At 39.9% G+C, this 21,224-nt stretch overlaps 3 protein-coding genes across 3 annotated transcripts; 2 read left to right on the plus strand and 1 right to left on the minus strand.

The window, feature by feature from the left end:
• The first annotated feature begins 998 nt into the window (after positions 1–998).
• On the plus strand, positions 999–2,825 carry LOC147798330 (uncharacterized). Its single transcript, XM_087140518.1, has 3 exons — positions 999–1,893; positions 2,128–2,315; positions 2,617–2,825. Exons 1-2 carry the CDS (start codon positions 1,408–1,410, stop codon positions 2,221–2,223), a joined length of 582 nt encoding a protein of 193 aa, XP_086996644.1. The 5' UTR covers positions 999–1,407; the 3' UTR covers positions 2,224–2,315; positions 2,617–2,825.
• On the plus strand, positions 2,292–4,370 carry LOC147798331 (NADPH oxidase 5-like). Its single transcript, XM_087139965.1, has 4 exons — positions 2,292–2,315; positions 2,617–2,829; positions 3,431–3,691; positions 4,239–4,370. Exons 1-4 carry the CDS (start codon positions 2,292–2,294, stop codon positions 4,368–4,370), a joined length of 630 nt encoding a protein of 209 aa, XP_086996091.1.
• A 14,527-nt stretch (positions 4,371–18,897) lies between these two features.
• On the minus strand, positions 18,898–20,540 carry LOC147798332 (NADPH oxidase 5-like). The gene is made up of 3 exons (XM_087139966.1): positions 20,433–20,540; positions 19,575–19,835; positions 18,898–19,029 (listed from the first exon to the last, which is right to left on the minus strand). Exons 1-3 carry the CDS (start codon positions 20,538–20,540, stop codon positions 18,898–18,900), a joined length of 501 nt encoding a protein of 166 aa, XP_086996092.1.
• Positions 20,541–21,224: the final 684 nt, after the last annotated feature.

Raw genomic sequence — 21,224 nt, forward strand, 5'->3', positions numbered from 1 at the left:
GGCTATCCAAGGCGCGATTGCATCTGAGAACTCACAATTCATTTTTATAGTCAGAGAACAATTTGCCTGTACTGATCCTCTTTGTAATCAATCCAGACACTCTCAATGATACAATAATGTTCAGACAGTAATTTGCACAGCAGATGTTTTGATATTTTTAATCGTCTTAGAACCTACTGATTTCAATATAGAGCTCTCTTTTGCAAAACACCTTCAGTGTAAATTTTGCCAGCAAAGCCAGCAGGTAGCTTAACTATGGTCGGCGCAGCGCTACAAAGAGTGAAATAGTCCTTACAAAACGCTGAAATATACTTTCTTTATTGATGTTGAATTGAATGTTCTGCAAACGTTTGCTTTTCAGTGTAAACTCACTGCCAGACGAAATATCCATAACAACTTGGTAGGAGCATTCATAACACCGTTCGCAAAAAATGAGGCCTCTTTGGCTGAATTTTGCGAAAAAATGGTTGCCCCTACTCTCGGTACAAGTGTTGTCCGAGTGTCGATGAATATTGAGCGATAAACTTGAAAGTTTTTCAGCTAATTTAAAATACCTCTGGTATAAATTTACAACCCAAGTCCACACGAACACGGGCCTGTAAGAGTCCGTTCTCTGCATTAGCAACCTCGTTCCTGGGAATCAATAGGTGTCCCCACAGCTACCTGCCTATATTTCATCCTGCGGACGAGGTTCGAACGCAGAGCCGTTAACAGCCTTCGGTTTGGGGGTTGAGGCAAATTCAAAACCGGTTGCAACGTCATACTCATTCAAAATGACGTCAGGGGCAAAAGAAATCAAAATTCTTACTTTTAATCCAGACATCTTTGCTTTTATTTGCTGATGTTGTTTTTTCAGGGCTTTGATAAATGTGCGATTATTCTTTCCTACTTAATGAAGAAAAAAATATGACAACTGTAATTAAAGCAACCAGGACGTTGACTACTATTTTTATTAAACTGAAACTCCAATAGCACTTGGCCAAAACGTCTGCCAGTAATATGGACTTTTCGGTGTTATGGTCAAATAACACAAATACCCGTTTCAGTTCCATGCTTCGTTAACCTAAGAGCATTAGGCAAGATAACATTTTTCATTTTGTGGAAAAAAGGCATCACTTTGTTATTTTGCCATGTTATCATGCAGCATGACAAGACCTTAGCTTCAATCAAAGGAGTATACTTTTATGGTTCTAAAAGCTGCATTAATGACGAGGTCCGAATCAATTTTATTTGACGAAATGTGCATCTGTATTTACAGAGTTTATATTTGTCACTATAAAAATATCATAATTAGTTACTCGAGGACTCCTTATAATAAAATCTGAGATGTAATCATTTTGATAGGCATTCTGTCTCTTCATATTCGGTCTGCTGGTAACTGTACCAAGCGCCTCTACCGTTTCTTCGATGACATGCAGTCCACCACAAAAAAGAAGTCCCAGCGAGTCAAATCTTCCCTTCGTCTTCGACCTGGTGGTTCGCTATACACCCATGGCAGAAACCCTCCGTCTGATGCCGGTCAGCATGTCAACGATGGCTTCGAGATATCACCGCAAGACGACTGCAAGACTTCCAACTCTACATAACTGTCAGATGATCCCAAAGGGCCTCGTGCGGGTGAGGTTGACGACACGGTTGTTAGGGTCGCTACCGACGACTCCCCCAACGAGTCCCGACGAGGTAGAACCGCCGTCTTTCATGAAAGTCCGCAGAGTTAGCTTCAACGCTGATGTGGATCCTCAAACCGTTGTACAATGGAAGAAGGCCTCGCTCCCAAGCAGGATTCCAGAGGTTGATGAGGGGTTAGTAGAATTAAGCGAGATCAAGGAAGACCGAGGACATGAAGACCAGTCGGCAGATGTTAGAAAAGTAGCTGAAGAAACTGGAAAAGAGGTCAGAGTTGAAAATTTAAAGTGTATTTTTATCAGCAGGCTAGTGCACGAGTACTGATGTATTTGTGTCGTATATAATATATCCCCTGGAGACTTAGTCCAATTTAGTTCGGCGAATTTTGTTACCGGAGTAAGCTTTTTACGAAACCTTTTAAACTTTTGACTGATGGATAGAAAAAGGTCTTTTTTGTGTCAATAGGTTTTATTTTCATACAATAATTAATTTGATATTTAGAGTGAGGATAACGCGGCCATTCCTGAAGTGGAAACGTCAGGTGAAGAAATATCAAAAAGGGAACATGCTGTACGTAAGGAAAAAATGACTTGGTGAAACAAACCAGTCTGACTTCAATTGGACAAGTCTCCAAAGATAGCCTCAGACCACAGGTCCTACTCGATATGAATACCAAGAACAAGATACAAGTAAGTGGGAAAGGAAATTATGGAAATGTGGGTAGGGCCTATCGTCTGTGTTTTTCGAGTAATATCCCACGCATTTCTTCGGCCCCGAATAGTTCTCAGTGGTGTGTGTTTCCGTTTGTTTAGCAATCCCTAAATTGCAAATCTTATTCGAAAAGAACACTTTTACGGAGCAAAATACAAATGTGGGAGACGAGCGTTAATTGGAATGAGGGCATTTGCCGTGAATTTCATAGAAATTCCAAGTATGTCTTTAGTCAGTATATGTACTTAAATCAAGTCATAGTTTGCTTGCCGCTTTTAGGTCCACATTCAAGGCCCCTACGGGACACCAAGCACCAGCGTCTTTGAGTCTGGACATGCCGTGTTGATCGGGGCTGGTATCGGTGTCACTCCGTTTGCTTCCATCATGCAGTCTATCATGTGCAGACATCGGAGTATTGTCACGACTTGCCCTAACTGTCAACATACCTGGGTAGAGGAGGAGCGAGAGAAACGGGCTCTTAGGGTCAAGAAGGTAGGAGCACAAGTCGGCCATCTTGAATCGAAAGTGAGGAGACCCGCACTTTTTATGACTCTTGTGTGGGAACGAAACTTATTACTATTTTATGTGCAGCACTAGGTAATTCCAGCTTATTGGAAAAGATTATGGCCCTATGAAAATTAATCTTTATTAGAAAAACTCTAATCACCCCCCCCAAAATTCAGGTACTTTCCCATTCTATAGTGTTCAATGGATAAAATTGATTTAGTAAGCACGAATCAAAATAGCCGTCTCCTGATTAAAGCCTGAAAAGGGCGGTACAGAAATAAAAGCAGGCAGAGACAACGGGTGGACTGGTCTGTACCCAATACTCAGAAAAGGTAAAATATACCGGCAAAGGAGCGAGGAACTGACAGAAAATCAGCCTGCAATTTGATGACTTACTTACCAAATCGAACAGCTGAATCGACAATCATGTAGGATGAATGCACGTTCTTGTTAGTGGCCTAAATCAGTGGACCGAGGTACTTATTGTGGTGGTATAGCATGCATACCACATCGTTAGCAAATGCTTTTGATTACACTAAGGAGTATTTTGTTTTGCATCATTTCTAACGCAAGTTACTTGTTGCAGGTGGATTTTATTTGGTTGAATCGAAACCACACGGCCTTTGAGTGGTTCGTAGACATGCTGTTGAATCTGGAGCAGGGGCAGAGTCAGTACTCGTTGGATCGGTTCTTGGATATCCCTCTATCCATGACAGGCATACAGCGCTTTGACATGAAGAATTTTGGCCTCCAGATGGCGCTAGACTTGGTCCATGAGCAGGAAAACAGGGACTTGTTGACTGGACTACGAACTAAGCTGCAGGCAGGAAAACCAGACTGGAATAAGGTGAAAAAATCAACAAAATTGGAACAAAAAGGGTATCAATTAGTATCTTTCCGAAACGAAAGACGCAAAAATGAAGTGTTTGTGTTTTTCTTTCAAGACTAAAATGGTGCCTTCGAAACGAAATGAAAATTTGTTATTACCTTGTTATTTGCCACTGTACGTACTTCCTTGCAGGGGATTTGCATGTACATGCACATTCACACATTTTGTTTTGCTGGTTTTGCACTTTTATAACTTTATATCGACTTGCTTGGGAATGTTTTGGCTGGGATGAAGTAATTCAGGCTTAATTGCGTTGGGTTGAAAATAAAGTAGGATGTAATATTTGTGTGTGTAATATTCCCATATGAAATAAAAATTCACGAGTTATATCACAGACTTTGAACAAAAGTGACCAGAATTAAATACCCTTTTTAAGTCGATTTACAGTTTAAGTTGTCTTTATTCTTGCAGGGGAAAAACCTTCGTTAACCATTTTAGATGTCGTAGTAAATGATTGAGTTGAAGGTGGACATAAATCTGAGTATGTTTTGTTGTTTTATTGCAGCTCTTCAAGAAGATTAAGGACGAGGATAAAGGAAGAGTGTCGGTGTTCTTCTGCGGTTCGCTGGCCTTGGGAAACGTCATCAATAAACAATGCCAGAAGTTCGGCTTCATATTTCATAAAGAGAACTTTTAGAGCTCACAGTGTATTTATTTTCCAAGAAATTAAGGTAACCTAGTTACAGAACACTGAAAAGCTTTGTGCTGATGGGGTCAAAGGCGTTGGCCGATGGGGTACGGGGGAGATATTTCATATTTTTTGTCTTCCACTCACTTGTTACAGATGCATGGATTAGATTTTTCAGGCTTGTAACTACTTGATCGAGCTGAATCTTGAACCTTGTGGTATGTCAGTTTTGGATAGAAAAAACTGTTAAAAATTACCAATACACGTGGCTCAACACGCTCTGTTTGTGAAAGTTTGTAGCAAGGCTGCAGTAGGCTAGGGATTTTTCCATTGGGTTTTCAGTTCCTACCTGATTGCCTGGGCTGTCCTAGAATATTCCTCTGGGGTTTTCCTTCCAACACAAAAACATGTAACCACAGCGCCTTTGGCAATTTTGAGAAATCCTTTCGGTTTCATTACCGAAAAGACTTCAGTAGTAAATATTAATAATTATCACGCTCATTTTAATGCTACCTTTGAATATGCATGCTTTTGGGTGGGCCCTGCACGTGACAAAATGTTTCCTAGACGTTTGTTGGCCAGAAGTGGCCATATTGTATACTCTTTTGGGCACGACTTTGTTACACAATTGATGCCCTTACACTTCTCTTAACTTAAAAGTAGATGTAAGGTAAAGGTCCAGGCAGTCCCGTTCAGGCGACATAGCGCCACCATGCGACCGCGGGCAAACGTTGTCTGCCTGCCTCGTGCCGTTGGACATGTCACCCTGAACTAACAAGACAGCCACAAACAGCTGATCCGAATCCTGTATTGCGTACCTTCTACATATGCATAGGCTGTCCACCTCATTTAAGATGGCTCCACTTGGCTTAACTTATTTCCAGTCACTACGATTCAGTAATAAGTATCGAGCCGGTCAATCTTACATGCAAAAGCGTGAGGCTCCAGTTGATATTCACGTCACCGTCCGTCTGTCGCCGCCCTCCCTTTCTTTTTCCCGCCTTGATTCGGTTTTAAATCCTCCTTAAGTGGCGGACAGACCGCCACCCCTGAGCGATCGGCAGCCCCACCACATGAAAAACAACACAAGGCAAATTTGTGTAGTTTATGTAATCCCTTAGAAGAGCGTGAAAAAGTCCTCACAATGTAGCCTTATCCCTCAGAAAGATGAGAAATGTTAAAATCAAGTACAATTAAAATCTTTGTACAAGTTTTACCTCCTTCAAAAACAAGCTTTATCTTCCGAAAATTTGGTTCTGGGTCCGTCATTGCTTTGTCACTTTGCTTTGTTGCACAACACCTTTAAAGCCAACAGGACAAGGTTTAGAAAAGTGTTTGGTTTCCATTGCCTGTGGAAGCAAGCTAGTATTACAGCTAAGATAGAGTGGTTAAATCAATTCCATGGGGATTTTGCGGTATGCAAAGTTCATTTTTAAGATCGACGCATGATGAGATATAGCTTTTACAATTTTGAGTTCTTCAGTTCATATTTCATTCCGTATACAAAAGTAGTGATGTTTTATGCAAAGTGGTTATTTTTCTTGTTTATCTAAAGTCAGCTTAAGACAGCTTACCTGTTTATTGTATATTAGTATTGCATCAGCCTTTCACTATAATGTAGCCTCAGTAGTTTTTGTCAGGCTGGCTACATTATGGTGAAGATGCCAAGGAAAAAGCTGATGGTCTTAGACTTGTACTTATAAAAGTGTTAAGCTTAAAATTAGGATATGTAGATCAAGACAACGCAACCATTTTGTTTTGAGGACATTGAACTTCTATCGAACTTCATTGATTGATAGTGTTTTAAAGAAAGCAAACCAGTGGATTTCACATCATTCTATTTTTGGTTCATCGATGAATTCAGAATGCCTGTCTTATGAAAAATGTAACAAAGCCTTTTGTAATAGTACAGCATTGTAAATTTTGACTATGATTGCATTCTTACTGGGGTAATGAAATCACAGCAGCTGTCAGCTGGCTGATTTCAACGATCGGTTTATTTTCGACTTCGTAGTTGGCAAACTAAATTATGAAAGGCTAGTTTTAAGCCCCAAAATGCAGTAGTTCCAATTCAATAATTTTTCCAAATAACGCCATACCTTTGCAAATGACACACCGATTCTTTGGACACTGAGTGGTGGGGTGATTTCCCGCGAAACAGTATTCGAGGAAAGCTAAGTGTGACATTACGCAAAACTCGTAACCTTCTACTTCTCTGCTGGTTTGAGTTATGAGCGCATACTGTGGTTTTTGACAGCAAATCTTGGTATCTTCCTAAGGGACCCTAAAACGAAGTTTAACCTATTAGGGATTGCCCAGGAGAAAGAACAAGTCATTGTTGGTTGATATTGCTCTTTTCATACTGGAGCAGACGCAGCAGTTCGGATTGCCAAAACTGCTGCGGTTTTTCGCGAATTTACTGCGTTATTACGCAAACGTTTTGCGTTATTGCACAAATGTATTGCATTATTTTGCAATATTATTGCGTTATGTCGCAATAAAATGTATATTTGCACTAACGGGCTTCGTTACGTAAACATAGCGATACGCGATAGTTGATAAACTTGTACCAAACTAAAACTCTCGCAACCTGTCGAGCCTGTGGGCCTACCTCGGGGTACATTAAACCCCTCGCGAAGATTTTGGGTAATAAAGATAAAATTCCACAGACTAGAGGGAGTGGCTTGTCAAAACCTTTTTCTCCTACGTATTACAGAAAGCAATCAAGTTATTAAACATTATGTTTCACGTTCGATTAACCTAATTTGAATTAAAACATTGCATTCTTTCTTTTACTTGTGAAAATTGCTATGATTCTCGGGGTGGGGTCCCGCCCCTGCAGCTTAATAGCATCTGCAAACCAACAACTACTGAAAATGATCCAAATTAAGTTAGGTTATAGTGCGGCTGATTTGTATTATTAAATAGAAATAACAAATTGGATTTTATCGTGAAGTCATTCCAAGCCAACTCGGGGGAGGGGAGATACCCCTAAGGAGGCAAGAATAAATTTGTCTTTGGAATATGACAAGAGAAAGGTTACGTATTTGTGCAAGGTCATTTGCCTTTCTTCTCAAAGGAGGAAAAACTCAGATATTAACCTTTCCATTCAGAAAAACTTTATAATTACATAATAAATTACCCCTCCCGAAAAATATGCCCTTTGTTTTGGATGCACCTTTACCTAAGCTGTTTGGCCTCATAGGCAACCATGCACCCTATCACATTTCAATCATCAATACACAGTCACGTGTTTATGTCTACTGCGAGCCATCAACGTTTACCAGCAGCCACACGAAGTCCTCACTTTGGAATGTAGAGGCCCTCTACTTACTCATAAGTAGGCCAGCAGAATTCAGAAAAATGGTCAGAATATTGCTCTTTCCTGACTTTAGAATGTCGAGGCCTACCACTAACTTTGTCTGGATACCAGGCCCGATGATTCTAACTACCCTTGCGGAATCAAGGTTCCAGTATAACTCAGTGTCCACGTGACCAAAGGGGGGGTTCCTCCAGTTTCCGAAACACACTCCGAACTCGTCCCGTCCTTGTCAACGCAAATGAGACATTTTCTTATGCTTATTGCCCACATGCAAGAGAATGTTACTCCTTCATACGCACTTTATGGAGTTTCTTGCATGTTTTCAGTGACCGCCGACATTAACAGGCTTCATGTACATCTAAAGTACATAGGAGTGCCACTCGGGGCTTTCCTAGTGACCCATGACATGTTGCGTCACGATCCATTGGTTATGCCAGACCTCAAATTTTATCAAAAGACGTCAGCGAAGTTTTGGTCAGGGAGCCAGACAGATGGAAAAATGGAAGAAGGTTGGCAGATGTCAGCCAAATCACCCTTAGTATTATCTATATGGGACAAGATTAAATGTTTGGTAGGTCTTTAGGGGTTTGGTCTCTAATTTAATTAAATAAAGATAGAAATAATTACCCCTAAAGGAAAAACTTGAGTCTCGGTCTTCTCCGGCCGCTTTTTGACTCGACGAAATAGTGAAGATTTAATATATACAATAATGAATGCTAAGGAAATGTGTCCTTCCGCGGGAACAGTCACCGTAAGGAGAAAACACTGCCTAATCAGATTCTATCCCCGCATCTGCACACAAGTTGAACTAAGACAAATGGCTGCTAGATGAAGTAGTGGACCAGTGACTTGTGGAAGCTCGGCTGCACAGCGAAGGAGTGTGTGTGTGTGTGTGGTGCATTGTTGTTGTTGTTGTGAGATTAATGGCACCTTTGGCACTATTGTGCCCTTTGCGCCAACTTCAATACAGTAGCTGAGTCACGAAGAAATCTTCCTCACAATGAAGACATCAGGCTTGAACTTTGAGAACCATGACGGATAAGAAGAAAAGAAAGCACAAGTCTGAAAACCCAAGAACTGAGAAATGACTCTGTAAAAGGAGGCGTGTACTGTAGGATATGTGGTAGGAAACCAAATAAAAAGGAGATAACTATACATGCATACATGCAAAAGAAATTGGACAAGGCTTAGATGAGAAGAGCTACATATGAAATGTGGAAAGCATGTACTTGTGTAAGGCAATCAGTAGATGAAGGATGTTATGGGGGTGATATGACATCAACGATCCTCCAGACATGGAGATGCTACAGTGTCCTGCAAGCCAGCCGTCTCCCTTGCAATTTAAGAGCCCATGCTCCGCCGGTACGTTCGCAGGCTGCATACTCCAGGTGTTGATAGGTAGCACTCTGTCCAGCCAATAGTTTGACGTACATATCACACCAGAAAGCATGGGCAAATATGGATAAATTTACATGTATGTATGAGCATGCATGTTCATATTAGATGTTACTGTTAGTAGTGTGGTGCATTCTGCATGCACTAAGCTTTTATACTACTTTGCTGGAATGAAGAGCCTTACCCTGTCCATTGAATTCAATTATAAAAGCCGCAGGTCTGAACAAAAAGGGGGATTAACCAACCTCTAAAAAAAGCCAGGGCAGGACTGCAGCGCTAAAGCTGTTCAGGAATTCACTACAGGTCCAAGGCACCGATATTCCGTATAGGCCTCAGGCGTCGGAGCATTTGTATGCAGCACCGGTGCCTGTACGGGATATTAGAGCCTATACAGCCCGTAGGCACAGTACCTCCTGCACCTATTATTTAATCTCACCCAGACCATGACTGATAACGAGGTTGATGGTAGCAACATAACTTGTAGGTGACGTCATTCAATCCGGACAAAAGTTTCTAATTGCTCATACCTCTGTTCAAATTAAGCTTACTTAATGGAAGAGTATGTCAGAACCTGTGCAACCCGTACACTCGACGTCTTTTGCAATGCTCACCATAATTAATATATGGAATCGAGGTTACTCTTACCCAAATTTGTAGTCTCTGCTTTACCTATAGTACCGTTTACCTATTCCTTCCTATACCTTATAATTATTACCCAATTCTGTTTTTGAATCTCAACGTTTCATACTAAACTGTAGAATCAACAGTAAACTCCTCAAATGCTGCATTTAACTTCCAAAAGCTGAAACTATAGACTAGACGTGAACGACACACCGTTCAAACGGTTTGAAAAAAAGAATGTGATCCTTTTAAGCAATTGAGGTAAATGTCGATTTGCTCTTTTGGATTGCAATTGAATTCGTCTTCTCCGTGTTTTCATTAGGACGCAGTACAGTTTCATTACAATGTAATTGAAATTAGGGGAGTTAAATAAGCTTGATTGTTATCGTCCAAACCACCACAGATATTTTACACCACATGCTGGGAAAACACGACTTGAAACGAGGCTGTGAAGGGAATTTTGTTAAAGGAGAGTAAACTCCGACATTTCTCGAAGGGAAGCTTCCAGGAGGCGTGTAGACTTCTTGTGTATTAAAAACACCCACATTTCGTTGCAGATTACCTCAAAAATTCCCCACAATGTGGACTTGATTTCACTCGCAGTACGCTGCTATTAAACAGATTACTCCTGGCAACCGAAACACCAGAAACCTAAAGGAAACGTCGTCTTTCCACATTGTTTGACTACATTTCCATAGACATAGGAAAGTGCAGTACTCAAGCGTAATACACTATCAATAAATATTAATATTCATATAGGTTTTTCTTGTTAATTACGCCTTTCTTTCATTTAATTTTGCTTACAACAAAGACTATTTTTTGTCAAAGATTGGTCTCTCGCCCACAAATATTGACTTTCAGAGCATTGTAGTACGAAATTAAACGGGAAAACCTATACCGTTTTAACGAAATTTTGTTCTGTGTCTACTTTTAGTCTGGAAAACTGTTCCATTTGTAGGAGAACAGAGCTTACCATCAGGACAAACGATTCCAATATCTATATGATGATGATTCGTTATTTAGTAGATTTGAATCACCGGTTGGTTTAATTCTAAGCACGGTAGACCTTCGCACATTTTTTTCACAGAAATCTGCATTGGTGGTTTAATAACATGCACAGTCTGTAAGCTGGTACATTGGCTTTGTACTTTGTGCTCTCTGACGACGATGTTTGTTCATGTCTTAAGTCAGGGTAAATGCTTTATAGTCCCCTTAACAAGGCTTTCTTTCATGGTTTGTAAAGGCAGGTAATTAAAATCAGACAAAGAACAACTTTCTGTGTTGATTGGTATATTTCAGAGCAGTGTGATCAGAACTACTACTGCAGTTTTAGTGAAGTCAGAAGAAGGTGCAGGGAATCTTTAACGACAGACTCACTCCCATCGACACCCATACCAACACTGTCGGTGTCAGTGTTGGTATGGGAATCTTTAACGACAGAGTCACTCCCACCGACACCCATACCAACACTGACACCGACACCGACGCCTACGCCTACTGGTGAGTTAGTCTTCCCAAGAACACGAAGCACCAATGCATATAATCGATATCATTATCGTAGAGTGCCGTGGCCTTGTGGTTAAGAGCTTTGGATACGTAGTCCATGGGTAGAGCAGGTTGCGAGTTTGAATGCAGCCTGGGATCATGATGCATGTGCCCTTCGTCATGTCACCCATTGCCTTTCTCCACCCAGGAGTAATTGGGTACCTGTGAGGAGTCATGGGGTAAATGTAAAGAGTCATTGGGTACCTGTGAGGGCATAGATGGTTATTGCAGTTGATTTAGCTGTTTTGCGCCGATAATGGCAGCATTGTGATGTATACTCCCCAGGGAGCTAAGATGGTATTTGGAATGTTTCATGGGCCCAGTGAACAGGGGGTTCTATTGAAATCATTCTAACTATTTAAACTATTAATTTATTTGAGCTATTTAAATTATTTATTATTCTTTCATATTTAAAAGTTTAAACTTAATGTACAGTACCTGCTATAAGCCTTTTTTTTATTCATATAAACCTCAAGTAGGTGTTCGAAACTTCTTTGTATTCCCATTCGATGTATTCCATGTCAAATCTCTTATATGTGACCGGCTCAAGAAAAATGGGTGTAATTGGACTTTGTTTTTCAAAATGAGTTACAGCCACGTTCGATTTGGTTGCATTATAAGCTTTACTTTGGTGTAGGTTTGAACCCTGTTGATTTTGCAATCTGGGGATACACTGATTTTTGCATAATCATATCATAAACATTAACAGAAACACGGAAAATGGAAAAACATACCAGCCAAGAAGAAAGTCTCTTGACACCCATGGCAACAGTTAGGTTTCTTGTCTGAATTGTGAAAGTACTGATACGATAGAAGCTTAAAACTAAGAAGTTAAAAATAATCCCTGTCCACATATAAAACCCATAGCAGGACATAGCACAGCGTCCCTTAATACCCTTTTTCGCAGAGCGGATTACATATTTGGTATGAAGATTGATTTTTAGTCTTATATTCTACTTTGTGAATATCAATTACTATTTCGAAACAAAATAAGCGTAACTATTTAATCTATTCCATTCAGGGTTAAACCTCTAAGAAAAACGTTGTACATCGTAGTCTCTTGCGTTCATTATTAAAAGAGTAAGCCACTGATTTATTTTAGGCTATGTCTATTTATAACCTGTACGTGGTAAATTCTTGCCAGTTGCAATAACAATACAAAATTCGTTAGGATGTGACATCATGTTTTGTCTCTGGATTTTTACTCTCAAATTTCCTCTAGGGGTAAACCCTTTTCATCTTTATTACATCTCACACCTGCACAATCATTTATAAGAAAGAATTGCTTAATAAAAATACATATATATATTGAAACGCACAACATGAATAAAAAACACAATTCTTCATAAGAACGGCAGACAGTCCCCTTATTCAACAACGCACAACTTGACTGTGTATTAACCTCCCGCTGGAAGTGCTTATAATAATGAACACTCCATCAATCATCACAAATAAATCACATCATAAATCACAAGTGCACCAAGTCCGTAAAAGAAGATTCTTTTGGACAACTTGCACAAGGAATATAGCATAAAGTAGACAGGGGTATTCGGGAAAATGAAAGTAAAATTAAAGTAAAAGAACAAAATCGTTACAAAGTCATCATGCATTGACTTCTTCTGAGACACTGACTAAAACGGTATATATCAATGGGAATAAATATGTGCTTAGCTTAACCGGCTCAGGCGAATGGACGCGACTAATGTCCGACCCGTAACTTACGTTTGAGACCGGCCAAGCCTACATTTCGTCACCAACACCCCGAAGTAACACTCAACTTCCCTTGCGTGCTACTTCAATTTCGGTTTCACGAAGGAGCACTTAAGTGTGTGCGCGCAAATCGTAGACTGATGCATAAAAAAACGATTTTCGTTTTCACGAAGTAGCACTCGTCTGTTTTGTCAATATAGCATGGATAAAACGCTTTGAAAAGTCTAAAAAGATTTGATCCACCCGTAAATATGTGACTTAACTTCAAGATGCTCTTAACACTCGTTTTAACTATATTTAAATTAAGGAAAGAGTCAATTACTACTGCCTTGTGGATACGGAGATATCCACGCCCATAAATTTACGATATTATCAGTTTATACAGCGACCATTCCCATTGCATCCTATCCGAAAACTGTGAAAAGACTTTGATCATCAGAAGTAATAGGGTTGTTATCATTGCAGACTTCAACCGCAAGTTCAATATACCATGGGCATTTTTCACACAACCCACATAACATCAGGTGGATTAGTTACACCCGTTTGAAAACCAGCAGATAAAATTCGTACTTATTTCTAAATATTACCTACATTTGCACCTTTGGAATACTAAGCTGCAGTAATTATTATTGGATAGTTCCCACAGAAAACCTAAACATCGACCATCAAATTCTATTGCCGTCTGCTGTTACAATTAAACTGATTGTGGGATGTAGAAACGTATGGTTAGTGGATTGTAAAACGGATGAAAAGATGATTGCTCTTACCACCATATTCCGTTCAGGAAAACAGCGAAAACGTTAGGTTCCTGTAAATGGCGAGAAAACGTATTCCTTTTTTGGTGGCAAACAAATCTAAAGCACAAATAACCAGAGCTGCTGCTACTTTATGTTTGGGAGAAAATTTAATTTTAAAATTTAATGAAGTAAATGAATGCCATTTTCTGCTTGTGGGCTTTAAAAATTTGATACGTTTTGTTTTGTTTTTGTATTTTTTGGGGGAGGGGCATTGTTTTTGTAATCTTCCGAAAGCGAAACGATCACACAGCAGTAATTATTGGTAATGCAATTCTAGAATGATGGGTACCCTTAATGTATTTTTTCTAGCATTATCTCTGAAAAAGAAATTAGTAATGTTTCATCTTAGCAAAATCCCCTTTTATCTTCCTATGAACACTGATAACCATTTTTCAAAAGTTGGTACACGGTTTTCCTCTGCAGTCTCATGTTTGCATCCTTTCGTTACAAGAAACCACGGACGAGGTTCGATTTCAAATCTGTTATCAGTGAAAGAACGCAGAGACGTTTCCAGCTTTTGATGTGGCGATTGGGGCAAATTCAAAAGTAAATGCAGCTTGACAAAAAACTTAAAAAGAGCCTTACTCGCAATCCAGACATCTTTGATTTTATTTGCTGATGTTGTTTTCTCAGGGCTTAGATAAATGTACTATTACGTTTCCTACTTAATGAAGTAAATATCTGGCAATTGCAATTAAAGAAACCAGGACATTGGCTGTTATTTTTATTTAGTGAATGCTACAAGGAGGCCCAGTCGCGATTTTTTTCCCAAACGACATTGCAATGGAGTGGTCCCGGTGGCACCGGATACACACAGGTATTTGGGAACTGTGACTATAAGAAAAAGAGCGAGGTAGCAACTTGCCCCTGTAACAAGTATTCCCAACCTTTCCTCATTCGATATATCTAGAGAGAGTTGAGCAGTAAAATGATATGCCAATATTTTCTCTTACCCCATGGCTTACCATGGTGAATAAATGAATGCAAAATTTGTCATGTGGCGAACGGGAAACTTTGAAGGAACAGGGAAATTAAAATTTGTCCAAAACTCATTTTATTCCATAATTCCAATTGAAATGTGAATTAAAAGCAAAACTGATTGAAGTGTTGAATTAGTTGTGTTTGCCATCCCAAAATTGAAGCCCTCTTTCCAGTTTTTACCATTGAAATTCCGTGACGTAGGAGGCAAATTTCGCGAACCGATTTGATATTATGGATCCAAGAAAGGCCGTCAGGGTGCAACACAATCTGTACCATAAGGAGCTAGCTGCACACTTTCCTGCTGGGCTAGTGCAACATGGACTACGGTGTAAAGTGCTTTGCCTACGTGTTCCTGAATTACTTGATCCAATTTCACAAGCCCTCATTGATAAGTTAGGACGAAAAAGGCAGAAACCTATCTGCATCTGAGAACCCATCTAACGACAAGATCGCACAACTTTTTGCAATCATACCCACGTATTAGCACACGGCTTTTCCCAGCTTAAACCCCATGCGGCGTGGCAAGCTTGTGTTTTGGTGTACGTCACACCACTCACAAAGATTTTGAGTAATAAAAGTGAAATTCCACAGAGGAAGTGGGTTGTCGAAACATTTATTCTACCATTTATCCCGGAAACCCATCACGTCGTATTCCCTTGATAACACTTTATTTTCATAAACAAAATAACGGAATACAATCCTAATTGTATTTCCTTTATCTAGATTGAAAAATTCCATATATTCTTGAATTCTAAAATTTGCAATGACATTCCAGGCATGATTCTCGTGGGTGGGGGCTGTACCCACCTACCTTTGTAATTAGATCTCCCGTTCAAGCCCAACACCGCTAAAATGGTATCTAAATTTACTTAGTTTATAATAGAACTGACATTTATCATTAGACTGAAACAACCAATCAAATGTTCATTGCTTATCATTCAGTCAGCAAAAGCCCATGGGGAAGGGGGCAATGCCCCAAAGAGGCTATAATTACTTTGATTTTCAATGTCTTTGTGCAAGTTCATTTCCCTTTCTTCCCAAAGTCTGTGAAAAGCCACACCACTCAGAGAGACCTTTTAAAATACACAAGAATGTCCCAGTTCCCCTTTCCGTAAGAATATTCTTCCATGTTTTAGATCCACGTTTACCTCAGCAGGCTGGAAACATGGAACCATGCACCCTATCAGACGTCAATAGCGCAGTGGTGTAGCTAGGAGTTTACCAGTTGGGGGTACAAAGGCGGGCACCAGCATTTTATGGGGTAGCACCAGCTTTCAGTGGATAGGGTGCATGGTTGCCCATGAGGCCAAACAGCTTAGGTAAAGGTGCATCCAGAACAGGGGGCATATTTTTGGGAGGGGGAATTTATTATGTAATTATAGAGTTTTTCTGAATGGAAAGGTTAATATCTGAGTTTTTCCTCCCTTTGAGAAGAAAAGCAAATGACCTTGCACAAATACGTAACCTTTCTCTTGTAAAATTTAAAAGACAAATTTATTCTTGCCTCGTTAGGGGTATCTCCCCCTCCCCCGAGTTGGCTTGGAATGACTTCACGATAAAATCCGATTTGTTATTTCTATTTGATAATAAAAATCAGCCGCACTATAATCTTAACTTAATTTGGATCGTTTTCAGTAGTTGTTGATTTGCAGATGCTATTAAGCTGCAGGGGCGGGACGCCACCCCGAGAATCCTAGCAATTTTCACAAGTAAAAAAAGAATGCAATGTTTCAATTCAAATTGGGTTAATCAAACTTGAAACATAATGTTTAATAACTTGATTAATTTCTGTAATAGGTAGGAGAAAAAAGTTTTGACAAGCCACTCCCTCTAGTCTGCGGAATTTTATCTCTATTATCCAAAATCTTTGCAAGAGGTTTAATGTACCCCGAGGTAGGCCTACAGGCTCGACAGGTTGCGAGAGTTTTTGTTTGGTAAAAGTTTATCAACTATCGCGTATCGCTATGTTTACGTAACGAAGCCCGTTAGTGCAAATATACATTTTATTGCGAAATAACGCAATAATATTGCAAAATAATGCAATACATTTGTGCAATAACGCAAAACGTTTGCGAAATAACGCAGTAAGTTTGCGAAAAACCGCTGCAGTTTTGGTAATCCGAACTGCTGCGTCTGCTCCAGTATGAAAAGAGCAATATCAACCAACAATGACTTGTTCTTTCTCCTGGGCAATCCCTAATAGGTTAAACTTCGTTTTAGGGTCCCTTAAGAAGATACCAAGATTTGCTGTCAAAAACCACAGTATGCGCTCATAACTCAAACCAGCAGAGAAGTAGAAGGTTACGAGTTTTGCGTAATGTCACACTTAGCTTTCCTCGAATACTGTTTCGCGGGAAATCACCCCACCACTCAGTGTCCAAAGAATCGTTGTGTCATTTGCAAAGGTATGGCGTTATTTGGAAAAATTATTGAATTGGAACTACTGCATTTTGGGGCTTAAGACTGGCCTTTCATAATTTAGTTTGCCAACTACGAGCTCGAAAATAAACCGATCGTTTGAAATCAGCCCGCTGACAGCTGCTGTGATTTCATTACCCCAGTAAGAATGCAATCATAGTCAAAATTCACAATGCTGTACTATTACAAAAGGCTTTGTTACATTTTTCATTAGACAGGCATTCTGAATTAATCGATGAACCAAAAATAGAATGATGTGAAATCCACTGGTTTGCTTTCTTTAAAACACTATCAATCAATGAAGTTCGATAGAAGTTCAATGTCCTCAAAACAAAATGATTGTGTTGTCTTGATCTATATAGCCTAATTTTAAGCTTAACACTTTTATAAGTACAGGTCTCAGACCATCAACTTTTTCCTTGGCATCTTCACCGTAATGTAGCCAACCTGACAAAAACTACTGAGGCTACATTATAGTGAAAGGCTGATGCAATGCTAATATACAATAAACAGGTAAGCTGTCTTAAGCTGACTTTAGATAAACAGGAAAAATAACCACTTTGTATAAAACATCACTACTTTTGTAAACGGAATGAAATATGAACTGAAGAACTCAAAATTGTAAAAGCTATATCTTATCATGCGTCGATCTTAAAAATTCATTTTGCATACCGCAAAATCCCCATGGAATTGATTTAACCACGGTATCTTAGCTGTAACACTAGATTGCTTCCACAGGCAGTGGAAACCAAACACTTTTCTAAACGTTGTCCTGTCGGCTTTAAAGGTGTTGTGTAACAAAGCGAAGTGACAAAGCAACGACGGACCCAGAACCAAATTTTCGGAAGTTAAAGCTTGTTTTTGAAGGAGGTAAAACTTGTACAAAGATTTTAACTTTTCTCGTCTTTCTGAGGGATAAGGCTACATTGTGAGGACTTTTTACGCTTTTCGAAGGGATTACATAAACTACACAAATTTGCCTTCTGTTGTTTTTCATGTGGTGGGGCGGCCGATCGTCCAGGGGTGGCGGTCCGTCCGCCACTTAAGGAGGATTTAAAACCGAATCAAGGCGGGAAAAAGAAAGGGAGAGCGGCGACAGACGGACGGCGACGTGAATATCAACTGGAGCCTCACGCTTTTGCATGTAAGATTGACTGGATCGATACTTATTACTGAATCGTAGTGACTGGAAATAAGTTAAGCCAAGTGGAGCCATCTTAAATGAGGTGGACAGCCTATGCATATGTAGAAGGTACGCAATACAGGATTCGGATCAGCTGTTTGTGGCTGTCTTGTTAGTTCAGGGCGACATGTCCAACGGCACGAGGCAGGCAGACAACGTTTGTCCGCGGTCGCATGGTGGCGCTATGTCGCCTGAACGGGACTGCCTGGACCTTTTACCTTACATCTACTTTTAAGTTAAGAGAAGCGTAAGGGCATCAATTGTATAACAAAGTCGTGCCCAAAAGAGTATACATTATGGCCACTTCTGGCCAACAAACGTCTAGGAAACATTTTGTCACGTGCAGGGCCCACCCAAAATCAAGCATATTCAAAGGTAGCGCTAAAATGAGCCTGATAATTATTACTATTTACTATTTAAGTCTTTTCGGTAATGAAACCGAAAGGATTTCTCAAAATTGCCAAAGGCGCTGTAGTTCGAAAACCTTGAGAAACCTGTATAGAGGAGACAGTGAGAAGAAGTTAGGTTACCTTAATTTCTTGGAAAATAAATACACTGTAAGCTCTAAAAGTTATCTTTATGAAATATGAAGCCGAACTTCTGGCATTGTTTATTGATGACGTTTCCCAAGGCCAGCGAACCGCAGAAGAACACCGACACTCTTCCCTTATCCTCGTCCTTAATCTTCTTGAAGAGCTGCAATAAAACAACAAAACATACTCCGATTTATGTCCACTTTCAACTCAATCATTTACTACGACATCTATAATGGTTAACGAAGGTTTTTCCCCTGCAAGAATAAAGACAACTTAAACTGTAAATCGACTTAAAAAGGGTATTTAATTCTGGTCACTTTTGTTCAAAGTCTGTGATATAACTCGTGAATTTTTATTTCATATGGGAATATTACACACACAAATATTACATCCTACTTTATTTTCAACCCAACGCAATTAAGCCTGAATTACCTCACCCCAGCCAAAACATTCCAAAGCAAGTCGATATAAAGTTATAAAAGTGCAAAACCAGCACAAAAAATGTGTGCAAGTGCATGCACATGCAAAACCCCTGCAAGGAAGTACGTACAGTGGCAAATAACAAGGTAATAACAAATTTTCATTTCGTTTCGAAGGCACCATTTTAGTCTTGAAAGAAAAACACAAACACTTCATTTTTGCGTCTTTTGTTCGGAAAGATAGTAATTGATACCCATTTTGTTCCAATTTTGTTGATTTTTTCACCTTATTCCAGTCTGGTCTTCCTGCCTGCAGCTTAGTTCGTAGTCCAGTCAACAAGTCCCTGTTTTCCTGCTCATGGACCAAGTCTAGCCCCATCTGGAGGCCAAAATTCTTCATGTCAAAGCGCTGGATGCCTGTCATGAATAGATGGATATCCAAGAACCGATCCAACGAGTACTGACTCTGCCCCTGCTCCAGATTCAACAGCATGTCTACGAACCACTCAAAGGCCGTGTGGTTTCGATTCAACCAAATAAAATCCACCTGCAACAAGTAACTTGCGTTAGAAATGATGCAAAACAAAATACTCCTTAGTGTAATCAAAAGCATTTGCTAACGATGTGGTATGCCTGCTATACCACCACAATAAGTACCTCAGTCCACTGATTAAGGCCACTAACAAGAACGTGCATTCATTCTACATGATTGTCGATTCAGCTGTTCGATTTGGTAAGTAAGTCATCAAATTGCAGGCTGATTTTCTGTCAGTTCCTTGCTCCTTTGCCGGTATATTTTGCCATTTCTGAGTATTGGGTACAGACCAGTCCACCCGTTGTCTCTGTCTGCTTTTATTTCTGTACCGCCCTTTTCAGGCTTTAATCAGGAGACGGCTATTGAATCGTGCTTACTAAATCAATTTTATCCATTGAACACTATAGAATGGGAAAGTACCTGATTTTGGGGGGATGATTAGAGTTTTTCTAATAAAGACTAATTTTCATAGGGCCATAATCTTTTCCAATAAGCTGGAATTACCTAGTGCTGCACATAAAATAGTAATAAGTTTCGTTCCCACACAACAGTCATAAAAAGTGCGGGTCTCCTCACTTTCGATTCAAGATGGCCGACTTGTGCTCCTACCTTCTTGACCCTAAGAGCCCGTTTCTCTGGCTCCTCCTCCACGCAGGTATGTTGACAGTTAGGGCAAGTCGTAACAATACTCCGATGTCTGCAGATGATAGACTGCATGATGGAAGCAAACGGAGTGACATCGATACCAGCCCCGATCAACACGGCGTGCTCAGACTCAAAGACGCTGGTGCTTGGTGTTCCGTAAGGACCTTGAATGTGTACCTAAAAGCGGCAAGCAAACTATGACTCGATTTAAGTACATATACTGACTAAAGACATACTTGGAATTTCTATGAAATTCACGGCAAATGCCTTCATTCCAATTAACGCTCGTCTCCCACATTTGTATTTTGCTTCGTAAAAGTGTTCTTTTCGAATAAGATTTACAATTTAGGGATTGCTAAACAAACGGAGACACACAACACTGAGAACTATTCGGGGCCGAAGAAATGCATGGGATATTACTCGAAAAACACAGACGATAGGCCCTACCCACATTTCCATAATTTCCTTTCCCACTTACTTGTATCTTGTTCTTGGTATTCATATCAAGTAGGACCTGTGGTCTGAGGCTATCTTTGGAGACTTGTCCAATTGAAGTCAGACTGGTTTGTTTCACCAAGTCATTTTCCTTACGTACAGCATGTTCCCTTTTTGATATTTCTTCACCTGACGTTTCCACTTCAGGAATGGCCGCGTTATCCTCACTCTAAATATCAAATTAATTATTGTATGAAAATAAAACTTCTTGACACAAAAAAGACCTTTTTCTATCCATCAGTCAAAAGTTTAAAAGGTTTC

The sequence above is a fragment of the Acanthaster planci genome, linkage group LG08 (genome assembly GCF_054643075.1).
Source record: "Acanthaster planci isolate LZ-2023a linkage group LG08, COTS_SCS, whole genome shotgun sequence".
Classification (NCBI taxonomy): domain Eukaryota; kingdom Metazoa; phylum Echinodermata; class Asteroidea; order Valvatida; family Acanthasteridae; genus Acanthaster; species Acanthaster planci.